The 15,758-nt window shown below is 41.0% G+C and overlaps 1 protein-coding gene across 1 annotated transcript in view; it reads right to left on the reverse strand.

The window, feature by feature from the left end:
- rragd (ras-related GTP binding D) overlaps positions 1 to 15,758 on the reverse strand; it is a 58,077-nt gene that overhangs the window by 39,013 nt on the left and 3,306 nt on the right. The window contains exons 2-5 of the mRNA XM_063909218.1: positions 12,641 to 12,936; positions 12,057 to 12,256; positions 5,807 to 5,921; positions 1,965 to 2,107 (exon numbers count right to left, since the gene is read on the reverse strand). Coding sequence (XP_063765288.1) covers positions 1,965 to 2,107; positions 5,807 to 5,921; positions 12,057 to 12,256; positions 12,641 to 12,936 — 754 coding nt within the window. The remainder of the gene's footprint in view (positions 1 to 1,964; positions 2,108 to 5,806; positions 5,922 to 12,056; positions 12,257 to 12,640; positions 12,937 to 15,758) is intronic.

A 15,758-nucleotide genomic window follows, 5' to 3' on the forward strand; every position in this document is an offset into this window, starting at 1 on the left:
AAAAGTTTGGTTTGGATCCCTGAAAAAAAAACAGTGGTTTACACAGCTGAAGAGATTTTAAGGATGTGTTCTTCCACATAAAATACGTCAGTAAATACTCCACTGGTGAATGTCAGAAGTTTCTACGTGTTATAACAGCACTTTCTGAAAGTGGCTACTAAACAACCTCACCCCAAACATTAGCCTCCTTTAGTTAAGTGGTGTTGATGCGCAGCTTTTTACATCTGGCGGTTTTGTTTACTCTCTAAATATCATAAGTGCAGGTGGACAAATTGTGTAAGTATCATAAACGTGTGTTAGACGAAGATTCTATTTCCAGCAATATTCAAAAATCCCGTCGCTTTTTGTTGAGAGTCCTTGCAGTAATACTGAATTAATGTGGTCACAGCTGTATGTTTACGCCGTCTTTAAGCTGAGGCCTGTACGATGAAGCCAGTTCAACATACCCTGGATATGTTTGAGTTGTCTGGCTTAACAAAACCTAACAAACGCGATCTCACTATCGGTCCTACGATGCTGGTTATCAACTCGGTAATTATGGACGGGTTTCTCTGTCCGGCTATGAGCGCGTTCTTGAGCTTTAAACTCTGCACCCTGAGCTCTGATTGGTCAGCAGGTGGTGCTTTCACTGCTCCAGAGCAGGTTAGTTGTTCAGCATAAGTTAGCTACCATAGAGATCTAACCCGGTAAGAAGTGAACCAGCGTCAAGGACCGGAAACCCAGAAATAACCCTGAAGTTACCTCGCTAACCGCACATCCTGCTTCGTGTACAGGCCTCTGGCGCAGCAAATCACAATCAAAGACAGGAACTAAACATTTTATCATGTGTTATATATATATCTGTACTTGACTCCTGAGAAGGAAACGTTCACCTGTTATAAGTACCACTACCGTTTCAAAATGTAGAGGAATCAGAGGCTTAAAATATGAGACTGAAACTATGTCTCTTTTGTTATAGTTGTTTTGTGGTTTGTTGCTTTTCTTTTGTATTACAGTTTTGATTATTTGTATACTGAAGCCACTGAATTGATACACTGTTGTGTTTTTTACGAGGGATCCAGCACCCCCGTGTCAGCGGCCGTCCTGGGACTTGGGATTCAGAGATCTTAAGCCCTCACGTGCACTTCACTGCCCCTTAAATGTGTATCTTTGAGTGTAATTTTTGCACATTTCTTAATTTATACACTTTCTTCTCAGGTTTGCTGTGTGTGTACAGGGCACACAGCAACATTTGAATACATTTTTAAAGGCTTGACACCATTTTAATAGTATTCTTGCAGCGGATGAATTCATTACAAATTGTGGTTTTTACTGGTTAAAATACTGATCATAAATGATTTCAATTTTTCCGCTTTCATAAAAGAATACCATACCTTTTTGTTGACTTCCAACTGTATCGTTTTAATTGAATCTGAGGGTTTGAATACTTTGAGTTTGAGTTAAAGAGCAAATTTGATAATTAGAACAGCTAACTTTAATATATATTGTATATATAAATATAAATAGTGGGGTCACATCAAATAACTACATATCAGAAAAACTGCCTAACCTTGTTGATACATTACATTTAAAGGGTCCTAATTATCCTCTGAATAAAGTATTGAAAGGCCCTTATTATATACAGCAGAAGTCTCTTATTTCATATCCAGTTTTTTCTAATAACATACATACCATAGTTGTATAATCTTTAGTTGTTACACTGAAATATAACATAGTGTTTGCTGCTCATAAAAGGATTTTACTTTTCCCTTTGTATTAGAGCACATGATGACCAACATTAGCTGTAAGTGAAGACCAAGAACTACTTTTCCAAAAGCCTACTACACACTTTTTGAAAGATGAACCATCCATTACTTTAATCGCTTTGACATTAAAGAAGGCGAATACCAAAATACCAACGAAGATGATGTTTACTTGAGTGACAATACAGAACTTGTTGGTTTATTGAGAGTCTGGGGGCTTACCCATAGATGCAGGAGATGTCAATGACCACATCGATCATGTCACAACACAGTTCATAGGTCTGCATATCTACTGGACTGCTGTCTGTTGCAATGTAGATCTTACTGACCACATCGAACAGGAAGGCCTTCTCAATACCCGAGTTCTGAAAACAGAGGCAAAAAAAACACCTGTTACCCCAGGGATCAGAGAAGTGACATGTTTTGATTACTGCTTTCAATCAGTTTAAGTATGTAATTGAGTTACTAATTATAACCTGTGACAAATCATGCCAACAATCTCCAGACACTTAGCAGAGGCCCGCTGTGATTTCCCTTTGTACGTGGTCTACACATTTGCTGGTAATATAATTGCTGCTGGTAATATACTCTGAGCACTATCTGTTCCTACAATGACCTTGGGTACATTACAACTCGATTAACTTGCATCCCTCACTTGCATCTTTTCCTTGCGCTATAGTCCCTCCCACCAGGGATGCCCCGAGAGACGCAAGGAAACCATGCAAAGAGAGAGAGAGGAAGCAAGGAAATTAGTTTTAAGAGCAATTTCCTTTCCTCTGAGCGTCAGGTGAAGCGTTTGTGACGACGCCGGAACAGCTGGATAGTCTGACATTGGACAATAACTAAAAATGTAAAACTAAAGAGTTGTTCTTGGTGACAGACATTAAATCCGTATCTTTTAATTTGATTGTGTTCATAATAAGAATGAATTGGAGATCATGATAAAATGCTTCCTATAAATGAATAAAGTTATTTTTGTCCACCTTGTTGTTTAGATATCTGTAGTTGTGTGTCAGTATAATACTATTTCTATCCGAAACATTTATTACAACAAAGTATCTACATATCCTTAGGAGACAGCATACAGTCGCTGTCATCAACATTTTATATATTATTTGAACCATCAAATCATTTAACTGACAAGCCATTTGATCAGTCATGTACTGGTGGGTGGACCTTGATACCCTTTCATAAAAGTATGTACTGTATGAGACCATTACATTTCATTTCATTTGGCTGACCTACAATAAGTGCAATACACACAGAGAATCAAACTCCGAACAACAAAGAAAGTGCAGATATGTTCACTCCTAGCAAGTCATACCATAGTAAGTGCTGGTAAATTTGTTACAAGGTCCAAGCTAACTCTAAAAAGAGCTTTTATTTCACAACAAAAGCATCTACAGCTTAAATGTCTAAAACATCTAATGAAGATGTTATTTATTGACTGTATATACCTTACACTCACATGCACTTATTTTCTGATCATTTAACGAAGACTCAATTTCAAAAACAATAAATACTTGTGGTATTTTATCTTCTTTGTGGCATTCAGACCTGGTAACTCCTTAAGCCAGGGGTGTCCAATCTTTTTTCACCGAGGGCCACATACAGAAAAATATAGGGAGAGCTGGGCCACTTATAGAGGTGAATATTGCCTCATAAATTATGTTATAAGTTAGCAAAACAAATCAAATGTAGGTGAATAATGTGCGATACTTGAAAACGCATTCAGAAAAAACAGCCTACATCCCATCTGTCTTAAGGGTTTCATTTATTTTGTTGGCAGCTCATTCCTTAAAACATAAGCCTCTGAATAAGAGTAAATATGAAGGTTCAATTTCAAGCTTGTTATAGATTTTTTTTTTTGTATCAACTAAGATTTGTTAGAATACATTTATTTGAAAATTTGGCTCATTAATACATTTGAACATACTGTATATATTTGAGAAGTACAATATAAGAAAAGCAAAATTTAATTTGTGGGCCATATTGCATTATACTTTTAGAATTTGCAGAGGGCCGATTCAAAATGGCCTGCGGGCCGCAGTTGGCCCCCTGGCCGTAGGATGGACGCCCCTGCCTTAAACTGTACATAAAGATGGATCCAGTTGTGACTCCCCCCCCCCCCCCCCCCCCATTGGTTTGCATTGGTATGGGCAGCAGTAGCTCTGTTTGTAAGAACTAAGCTCGGGGCCAGAGGTTCACCAGTTGTCCCTGAATGGGCCAGTAATCAATTGGCGACAGGTACTTTGAGTGTTTCCAGTTCACCTTATGGGCACTACTGAGATGTGCTCAAGGCACTGGATCCTCACACTGCTCCCAGGGCGCTGTATAGTAGCTGCTCACAGCCCACATCAAGGTGTCACACCTTACTGTACAGCATTTCATTTTACAGTCTGTTTATCATTCTCTCTAACATGAGCATGATGTTATTATTCCTGCCTTTTACCTGCACCATTGTATCACTTGCACTCTTCTCCTGTACCACTTCACTTCTTTATTTTTTCAATATATTTCATGTTTCACTGTTGGTTGGGTCACAGACTTTTCATTGCCAACAACTACACAGTAGATATTGTGCATATGACATCTAAAGCCTTTGAATTCGAATTGAATAATACTAGAACCATTACAAGAGGGTTTTTATTTAATTCTCCATCTCCATTACAAATGAAATGGGTTAAGTTGGAAATGGATTGTGAATGATCCAATGCCTTTATTTCATCATAGCTGGCTCCATAATCAAATGATCGAGTTAAACTGCTGGTGAGCTGATGATTTTAGAACACCTTTGATTTACCTGTTATAAGTGTGATTCCCGCTGGGATCTTTTTAGGTGCAGACCATGCAACAGTGTGCAAATACTTAATCCTATACACACTGCAACAGATATTGCACTGTATTACAAAAGTGTTACAAGTTTCATAAGCTCTGACTATTACAAAATGAATTGTTGGGTTTTGACAATTTTGATATAACTGCGAAATATATGTACTTTACTCATTTTATTGGAAAAAAATACAAATTTAAACCATTATTCTTGTCCCCGTTGATACAATTGTCTCTCCTAATCCTCAGAATGCTGTTAAAAGCTTTACATTTTTTTGTAAGAGTGGGAACAACAGACATATAAATGGAATTCTTCTTAGAATTCTACAAAGCTTTTTAAAGTGAAAAATTATCTCTTTGAATTCATAAAATGTATTGAATTTGGATGCAATCAGAATATCATTTTAGGAATCTACAAAAAAAGTATGGGCTTCTGGCACAACGCCACGGGTCAAGTTTGTTCTACTCTGTTGGAAGAAGAAAAAATATTTAGGATTTTTATGAAAGAAGATTGTATCAATGCATTAAACCTGAAGGCTTTAATTCAAGCTTCACCCTTTACATGAGCGCCCCCCGGAGGATAGGGCCAGTATATCAGTCCAATCAAATGTAGATTGAAAAATGTAGAAACAATCTTAAGGGATATAAATCCAAAGGGATGAAAGGCTCCAAGAGATCTGTCCAAATCCCTCATATCCCTAAATTCCATACATGGACACCTTTTTTGTTGAAAATGACACCATGCTTTTTGGTTTAAAGTCCAGTGGATAAAGATATGAGTGGAGAACTGTGACTAGAAGCTGTAACAAAAAGACTGTAGCTTATGTATGTATATATATATACAAAATGAAAGCCAATCAATGAAAGTGTATTTATATAGCCCTATATCTCACATTTTACATTTGTCTCCGTCGACTTTACAGTTTCTGCAGAACATGAACAACCTCTGCCCTTAGACCCTCACATCGGACAAAGAAACATTTCCTAAGAATGGCAGTGATGGCATTTGATGCAATGCCTGTATACATGCGATGCAACCAATGCATTGCCACCCCCTAGTGATGGGACTGTGAAGAACAGGAGGGCACACACATGCAGAACTGTATCTGTAATGTGCCTGATCCAACCTGAGTATACAGCAGTTCTAGTGGAAGGGTTCTACTGTTTAAAGGATGTCTTAGTTTTCAGATAAATTCAGGTCATTGCAGTTCCAGAGCTGCAGGATTACTCACAGATATGAAGATGTTGAGCAGGTTTTCCAGCGTGGGCAGCTGCGGAATGAGCTTCTGGACCACTTTACTGAAGGCCTCGAATATGGAGTGATCATATATACTGGTTAAATAGAAGCTGTAGACACCAGGGAGGAATAAGAACACATTTAAAAAACAAACGTTGCAATTTTTACATTCTTAGCCCTCTAAAGACCATGGTATATAAAGAGATCTGGATACAGCGTTGGAGTTGAGCCTCTATTCATTCCAATGAAAGTTGTTAAAGTCAAAATAGCCAGATCTTGCTGGGATCTGGGCAAATTAAAGCACATCTTTCTTAAGTCCCGCTTCCAATCCGCTCAAGTCTGGTCTTGATTAGTCCATTTAATCAAAAGGGAAAATAACTTTAGTATCTAGGTCATAATGACTGTACGTCCAGGGAGGTTGATTTATGCAAAATATAATTATGCGCTAATTTACAGATGTCTCTTTCCTAATGTAAGTCAAAGGGGAAAAGTATTTTTGGGCCCGACAGAAGTAGTAGTACACCGTTTTACCACTACAAAAATGTATACCTGCTATGACATAGTTATATCACACAAAGAATGGTTATTCGCTTTCATAGATCCTGTGAAAAACAATGAAAATATATATTTATTTTACATTTATTGTTGTTTTTATCATATTTGTTAATCTCAAAAGTCTTTTATTCAGTTGTTTTCGACATGACCAGTGTATAAAACTCCCCCGTTAGTTGGACTATTCCATGTGACCCCTAGCCAGAATTACAACTGGTCTCAACCATGTGGCGCAATTTCGCAACGTGCACTTGCTGTTCAGTGGAAGCAAGGAGACTGATGGCGATCGGACTGTCACTATTGTGTTATAACCGCATAACTCAGTGGCGCGGGAACCTCTTTTTGACCAGGGGTGCTGAATAAGAAAAAAATAAGGAATGTCCAACGATTTCTCCACCTATAAATGTTTTGAATTTTGACTGCTAAATACGTAATTTTAGCGCGGTGTACGGTTGAGGGTGAGACGTTTTAGAAATGTCCTTTGCAGCCACAAATTTCAATATTCTACACTCAGATAACATATGCAGGCATATGTCATCAACCATAGGCCTAGGCACATTAACTTTTTTTTTTACGATAGTTTTACGATAGGATTCTTTATAATTTAACTGATGTTTATTAGCCTACTTTGGTCAAAGTCAGACAGTTAGTTAGCTGACTAGCACAACTTAGATCTAACGTTACCTGGAGTAGAATCTGATGTCTGCGTCGGAGCCAGCAAACCACTGCGCCAATATCTCGCTGGACCTTTATTTTACTGTGCACGTAACTCCCGTATTTCCTTTCTCAGATCCTCTACTTCTTTGGACAGGTCTTCCGTAGCTGATGCATACATGTCCAGTGCAGACGGTTCAGGGACTTAATACAAAAAGTTAATGTGTAGCCTAGTGTCATGCAGACGCATTGTTGTTTAAAAAGTAGCCTAACGTTACAGTAAAAATACAGAGTCGGAAGTACGTCACAAAGCTTAATGCAAGTAGCGAATTACCAATTGTGCCCAATAGATGGCACTCTAATACAAAAAACGGCTTGTCATTCATGCTCATCAGCTAGCCTAATGTGTATCATTCATGTCTACTAAGACCATGATAAATACAATTGTCTTGATCTTCATCGTTTTGACAGCTCACCAGTCTCTTGTCTGCACTGTCAGTTACCTTTATGACCTTTACATTCTAAACATTTTAAATTAAAACAGTCTCTTAATCTTGTGTCTCTCAATATTGTGTTGTAAATAAGTATAATAGCCCATTAGGCCTACTCCCTCATGGACACTGCATTTCTATTGCATTGCATATTATATTACATGTAAATAACAGTATATGAAGGAAATGTTGGGGAAATGATGATTCAATTAAACAAATAGTTGTTTCAAGTTTGCTACAAATACTTTTATTAAGAGTTAATAACTAGCTCTTGAATGGTATATAGCCAGCCAATGGTATGTAACCATATTTATAACAACACACCCCAGCTGATCTGAGATGAGAGCCAACTGAGTGAAACATTAACAAGTAGTAGCTATTCAGTACAACATTTTGGTGTAGGCAGCAGTAAAATTCATTGAACACTAAAAAAACAATAACAATACAATTTGACATCATAACTAAGTGGCAGCACATAGGTATGCATCAAAATCATTTGCAATAGAGGTATGCTATATAGAGTGATGAGAGCCAACTGAGTAAAAAATTAACAAGTAGCTATTCAGTACATTTGGTGTAGGCAGCAGTAAAATCCATTGAACACTAAAATATTTACAATTTGACATTTTAACTAAGTGGCAGCACAAAGGTATGCATCAAAATCATTTGCAATAGAGGTATGCTATATAGAGGTATTCATAGTGCAAAAAGCATATATAAACACACAATAAAGACATCAATGACAAAACTATACATTGCATATCAAACTGATTGGTGGGAGACAACTTGGTGGGACTCAGCTTACTTTTAATTGATGATACCAAAGGTGGCCTTGCGTTCTGCTGTGTTTTGAACAAAGGCTTTCATCAAAGGTTGAATGTCCAACATATCTAAAGTTTCCTGATGGACGTGCAACAAAGCCAGGTGTGTGAGCCTTTTTTGAGTCATCGTACTCCTCAACCATGTTTTTAGCCGCCTGAGTGTGGAGAACGACCTTTCAGAAGAGGCAACAGACACAGGCAGCGAGAGACAAAGTTCCATGAACTTTTCCACTTCATTCATCAATTCTCTAGTTTGAGGATGCAGTTTGCCCAAAAACTCTGCGATGTCTGTAGATGTTCGGAGCCCTTTGTCTTTGGTAAGACTACCCAACAGTGTGAGCTGCATGTGCAAGCGAGACTGGTCTATCTGGGTAGGGAGATGGGGGGCAATGTCATCCAGACCTGAATAAAGTCCACTGGCAGCATCAGTGATAGTTTTCTCTCTCTTGGCTGCTGTTTTCATCCCAGGCTGGTCAAAGCGACGGTCTAGCTCTGATGTTACAATATCCACAGCCTCAAAGAACTCCCGCTGCCACTGTTGGTGTCCTGTGCGTGGTGCGATGTCTTCCGCTACCTGTGTGTTTCTCAGACGAGCTGGAGTTTTGCTGGTTCTGGGTGGATGGGGCATTTTCAAGTTATACTGTGCTGCACACATTTCCACTTTTCTGATCAGGTCTTTCACACATGTATCTTCTCTCAGTGCACACATTTGTTTTTTAAGTACACTGACACACTCCAAGGCACCCCCAACATTCGCCTTCTTGTGCTGGAGTACTTTGGCCACTTCTTCACATGGCTCAAAAAGGGCCTCACAGCTGACAAGGCCAAAGTAGGTCTTCCCCTTCGTTGCTTGTATGTAAAGACCAGCCAACTTAGCACGTGATTCACCTCTCATCGATTTGTCTTGCTGCAGCACTTTAATTGTCTCTAAAACCACACCATATGAACAACACACGCGTTTGATAGCCTTTGTGCGTACAGCCCACCTTGTTGGGCACAGTGACAGCAGGTTGCAGACAACGTCATCACCTCCAAAACATGACTGAAAGATTGCCTTGCGCTTTGCTGATTCTCCTATTATCACAGAAAGATTCTGAACAAATGTGAGTGTGTCAGCGACTAGTTGTACCTCCCTTGCAGCCTCTTGCAATATTAAATCCAATGCATGGTTGGCACAGTGAACGTATAGTGCACCAGGACATTGTTCTTTAAGTTTTGCCTGGACACCCGCAAAGCGGCCAGACATATTGCTGGCGCCGTCAAAGCAAAAGCCTTGAAGACGATCCATGGGCAAGTTAAGACGAATAAAAAAGTCTCGGATGCATGAGAAGAGTGTGTCTGCAGTGGAATCCGGCGCATTATAGAATCCAAGAAAAACATTATTAACAGAAAGATCTTTCCCCACGTACTGTAAGCTGCATGAAAACTGTTCATTGGAACTTACGTCGGTGGTTCCATCGGCCGTAAGTCCAAAGAAAGCGCTTCCTCTAGCATCTGACACAATGTGTCTCTGCACAGCGTGTGCCAGAATTTCCAAAATCTCGTTCTGGATTGTGTCAGACATCCAGTTGTCTCTGCGCCGCATCCAATCACGTACTTTGGGATTGTCGTACGTTCTCTCCAACATCATCTGCCAGAGCACGCCATCCCGATGGTTATGCCCCCTCAATGGAATTCCTTCACGAGCAAGTAGCCTAATAGATCTAAACAGCAGCTCCAGTACAGTACTCGCTACTTTCTGTTCATTTGCTGCATGTTCGGATATCATTGCGGATATCGGCTTTTGGTTCAGAGATGCCAGCATTCTCACCGACTCCAGGTGAAGGTCAGAGACGTCATGAATGGCAAATTTGGTTGTAGCTTTGCGCCAGTTCGTGAATCCTCCACTGATGAATGAACTCTTTCCCTCTGAATGGCGGAACCCCTTCTCTTTGGCTTTGCAGCACACAAAGCACAGCACATAATCCTTATCGGTAACATAGTGTAGCCATTGCCACTTTGAAATCCAGCTTGGCTGGAAAGACCTTTCAAAGGTTTCTGTCCCGAACCTCCTTCCAGGATAACTGAAGTCACTTAGCTGACATGGCTTTTCGAATCTTTCTACGTTGCTGGTGCTAGATGCTAAGACTGTGCTGCTACCGTTAGCGGAGTTGCTTGCTACCGTTATTGACTCTGGCTCTTCATCTGCTGCTGCCCCAACAGAGTTTGCGATGGACGAGGAAACATCAACATCAACATCAGGTGAGAGCTTGCTAATTTTAGCGCGTTTGAAAAAATCGTGTATTCTTATTTGCGACATACTTACTTCCAGCTAACTAGCCTGCTTGCTTTCACTCAGTAAGTCATGTCATGAGAGGTCACTCACGACCGTCACGTTCACCTCTACAAGTCAATTTTATTTTTAGCAGCCTATATTCGAACCTATCCATATCCCTTTTTTGCTATTTGCCTCATCATTTGATATACGAAAATATAAAGCGAATTAGTAATTTATTTTATTTTTTTAATTAAAAAAAAAAAAAATCCAGCGCCTGCCAACAGGGGGTGCTGAGGGGTGCTGAGGGTGAAACAGGGGGTGCTGCAGCACCCTCAGCACCCCCCTTCCCGCGCCACTGGCATAACTGTGATATAGTGTTGGCGGAGTCTGTGTGTTGTGGACATGCGTGTGCGTGCATGAAAAATGTAAGTGCATGTAGTCTTGTCCAGTTGAGTGTTCAGGAAGTTTATGTCCGCAATTACCCCGCTAACTCCGTAAATGAGGTTAGTTAGCCATAGCAGCTAGCCTTGCCATGCGGAGCACGTGGCAGCCCAGCCTGTATTAATGTATAACGGTATCACCCATTAAGTGCAGGGCTAATGTAAGCATTATTATGTACACTACAGTTATTATATAGAATCGTGTGCATTCCTGTACTTTGTTATGTGTGTATGTTATAATAGTTAGGCCTCGTGTAATAGCATATGTCGATGCTATGCTGTTGCGGCCTTTGGCCAATAGAGGGCGGCATAGGCCAGCCAATTGTGCCTTTTCTTAATGTAGATGACAACTGTATCATCCCTCTACATTACCTGTTTACTGATTTCTGCTTCATCTTTATGTTACAGAGACCACACATTTACACACAAACCCACACGAAAGAACACACCCTGTATAACACGCTAACCCCTGCTAAACCTACATCAATGTTCAGTTCATCACCCTGCGATAAAGTCTGTTAAAGTTGGAACTGCCTGTGGACAGCCGTTCTTCCTCACAAGTCGTTCAACCCCTTCTTACAGAGGATAGGAAATCAAGCTGCAGCACAACCAAAACTTTGCACGCACAGTGTCCTCCACAACCAGTTATAAATTATGGATTTATTAATAGGTATTTTGCAGAATTCTCCACAGGTCACAAAACCCTTCACCCCTCGTGCAACAATCCCCTTTTCAAATCTAGGGGAGCGCGATTTGATCTAAACTTCATATCACAGTATTTTAGGGGTTTTTTTGCGTGACAGTATTACAAAATTAAAACAGATATTTGTCTGAATTCATGTTTTATCTTAAAATGTGGAACATCATGCAGTATAATTATAATTCAACATATAGCCTGTCCCAGCCTATATAGGTTTCTCAATCTAAAATGTACCAAATCTGATTAGTTAGTTTATGACTCAATATACCATATTGAGATCTGGTGTATTAAAGTATCCATTTAATCCATAAATAAAAGCAGTTCGCTAACCTCAGGTGTATTCGCTCCAGGCCTGCATCCACTAGGTCGTCGTTAGCTCGTTTGTGGATGTCCCTCTGCTTCTCGATCTTATGGTCGTCTGACAGGCCGTCCACTTTGTGAATGAACACCTCGAAGTTGATGTCGGGGTTGACTTTGTAGGCCCTGGTCACTGTGAGGTGCAGTCTACTCAGAGCCTCCACATAGTCATCCTATAATAACAAAGAGAAAAGACAACAAATGTTCTTCCTGGGTTCTTGTTTCACATTTTGTATCAGTGGCAGCTGAAAAAGAACACATAAATTCAATTACAGAAATGTCCAAATCGTAATTGTACACTTTAGAAACTAAATAAATAGATATTTGTGTGCAATGATTGAGAAAAGACAGCAAAGTCACCTCTGTATTTTTTTCCAAGCACCCTTATTTGTTGCGTTATTAACATTTTATTGATACAATTCATTAAATTGTTCTTATTTTTAAGAGGACCAAAATCAAAGCAGTGCTCAATGTGCCAGTTATTTATTTATACTCATCATGTTATTGTGCACAAAAGCACTTCCTGTCTTACGACTAGTGGGGATTTGTGCTCTGACCTGTGAGTCGATAACAAAGATGAGCGCCCCGGTGCCTCTGAAGATCATTTCATAGTCGAAGGTGGGGTCAAAGAAATCGATCTGGCCAGGGAAGTCCCAGATCTGGAAGCTGACGAAGGAGCTGTTGGAGACATCCTCTCTGCAGATCTTGTTGGTGCTCTCCAAGAATAGGGTCTCGTTAGGGGACATTTTATGGAAAACCACCTTCTGGATGGAGGACTTCCCACTCCTCCTCAGGCCCATTAACAGGATACGAGGTTTGACCTCTCCATTCAGAGGATTCGTGAAGCCCAACTCTATACAACAGCAAAGGAACAGAGGCACACAATAAGAGCTCCATCTGCAACTATCTTTAACAGCAAAGTTTAAAGATAGCTTCAAGTGGGACTGATTTGCTTGTGAAATGATATTATTTTGTGGCAATATCAAAAAAGTTTGAGGATAACAATATTCCTTAAAAATACAATAAGAATAGCAAAGAGCATTTTGGCTCACTGGCAATTAAGAATAAAAAGTTGAAAAGCAATAAAAATACTGAATCAAAACACAAAGGTAGCAGTATATCTAAAACAAGGGAACAAGGTTTATTCAACCGTTCCTCAAAATGTTGCCAACTGCCATTGTACTTTAGGTGAAGATATTTATTTTCTTAAAATAAGATAAAATGTACCTTTATTAATCCCTGTGGGGAAATTCAGTAGTTAAAGCAGCAACAGAATAAGAATGAAAAACAATACAGATAGAATGGGAGGATGAATCCCTCTTTATTTGTCACATACATGCACACAGCAGAGCACACTGAAATTCGTCCTCTGCATTTAACCCATCCTAGTGCCTCACTCCGGTGCCTTGCTCAAGGGCACCACAGCAGGGCATAGGAGGTGAACTGGGACCTCTCCAAGTAGCAGTCCACTTTCCATATTTCAAGTCTGTTCGGGGACTTGAACCGGCAACCCTACGATTCCCAGTCCAAGCACTGCTGGACTGACTGGGCCACTGCTGGACAGTGTGGTTCACACAGGATCATAAAACTAAAATGAAATGATGTAAAGGTAAGTATCTGTTAAGACCAAAAATGGAATTAAGGACTTCAATGAATGTATATATATTTTGTATCCGGATTGTTAAATATATTGACATTGATTGATATGGGTAAAAGTTATTGTGCAAAAGTGCAGGCTTTATGTGTAGTCCGGTTATTGTCAGTGAGTCTCATGGTTAACCCCTTGTTGTGCAGCCTGATGGCTACAGGCACAAAGGAGTTTCCCAGGAGCTTAGTGCTGTGCAGAGGTGGGATGACTCTGTGGCTGAACGTACTCCTCATCTTCACTAGCTCTGCATGGAGGGGTCGGGAGGGATTATCCAGGATACTGTCCAGTTTCCTCCTCGTCCTCCCCTCAGCCACCTCCTCCAGATTGTCCAGTTTAACTCCAACAACAGTGCTGGCATTCCTCACGAGCTTGTTCAGCCTGTCAGCATCCCTTTTGTTGGTGTTTCCCCCCCAGCACACCACGGGAAAGAAGAGCACACTGGCCCCCACAGAGTGGTAGAACGTCTGCAGCAGCCTCATGCACACGTTGAAGGACCTGAGCCCCCTCAGGAAGAACAGCTTTCTCTGTCCCTTCCTGAACAGAGCATCAGTGTTGTCACTCCAGTCCAGTTTATTGTTCAAGTGCACTCCCAGGAACTTGTAGGTGTTCACCACCTACAAGTTCCTGATTGTGATGGGGGTTAGAGGCCACTTCGTGCTCCTCCTGAAGTCCACCACCAGCTCCTTAGTCTTGCTGATGTTGAGCTAGAGGTGATGGTTGTCACACCAGCCTACGAAGTTCTCCACCAGGGCCCTGTACTCCTCCTCGTTGTCATCTGTGATGCAGCTGACGATGGAGGAATCATCGGAGAACTTCTGTAGGTGGCATGAGTCGGAGTTGTAGCGGAAGTCAGAGGTGTAGAAGGTGAACAGGAATGGTGACAGCACAGTTCCTTGGGGGTCACCAGTGTTGCTCACCAGCACATCAGACACGCTGCCCTGCAGTCTGACATACTGAGGTCTGCTGGTGAGGTAGTCAGTAATCCAGGCCACCAAGCTGTGATCCACCTGCATCAGTGACAGCTTCTCAGTGAGCAGGTGTAGCTGGATCGTGTTGAAGGTGCTGGATAAGTCGAAGAACAGGATTCTAAGTGAGCTCTGCGGCTTCTCCAGGTGTGAGTTGGCTCTGTGCAGCATGTAGATGAAGGCATCCTCTACACCAGGCCTGGCCAACCCGCGGCTCCCGAGCCACATGCGGCTCTTTGCCTGGTTTCATGCAGCTCTTACGTTCATATCAAAGTTTGTGTTTTTTTAACGTGCGTGTTCGCTTCGCTTGAGTTCAATACGGTATTTTCGCAAAGTGTGTTTGCGTTTCTCAACAAACTGAGGCTGTTCAAGGCGCATATTCAAAAGGGAGATTTAACGCATTTTCCCACTCTTCTAAAAGCCAGCGGGCAAGTCACCAGCGCCGCCCTGAAGAAGCAAAGAGCCAGACGTGCAACACTGGTTGAAAACCTTTACGAAAGCTTTGTGACCTGGTTCCGTGATCTACAACTGAAAAGGCCACAGATTACGTTCCTCGTCGACCCATTTAATGCGGAGACGGACTGTTTGAAAGCCCCGCTAGTCACAGATGAGGCTGCGTCTGAGTTGGAGGTGATCGATCTTTGTGAGGAGGACCAACTGAAACCTGCTTTAAGGGAAGGGACCATTGAGTTCTGGAAAAGTGTGCCAATGGAAAAATACCCCAATGTCAAACAGGTTGCGCTTAAGATACTGTCAGTTTGGGTCAACATACGTCTGTGTTTTTTACCCTGAAACACGTGAAATCAAAGCATCAATCTGTTCTGATTGACACCCATTTGAAAGAATTCCTTCGAGTGGCAACAACGGAATACAAACCAGATTTGAAGAGGATTGTTCAAGGCAAGGAATGCCAGAAGTCCCACTAAGCAACATGCATGGTAAAAGAAAAACGCTATTGTAAATTATTATATTTTTGTTTGTGGACTTGGTTTAACTAAGAGTTTATGTGTGTGAGACAGTGCACACAATGTTCATTGTTGAAAATGACTGGCCTGTGGTCTT

The sequence above is a fragment of the Eleginops maclovinus genome, chromosome 19, assembly GCF_036324505.1.
Source record: "Eleginops maclovinus isolate JMC-PN-2008 ecotype Puerto Natales chromosome 19, JC_Emac_rtc_rv5, whole genome shotgun sequence".
NCBI lineage: Eukaryota > Metazoa > Chordata > Actinopteri > Perciformes > Eleginopidae > Eleginops > Eleginops maclovinus.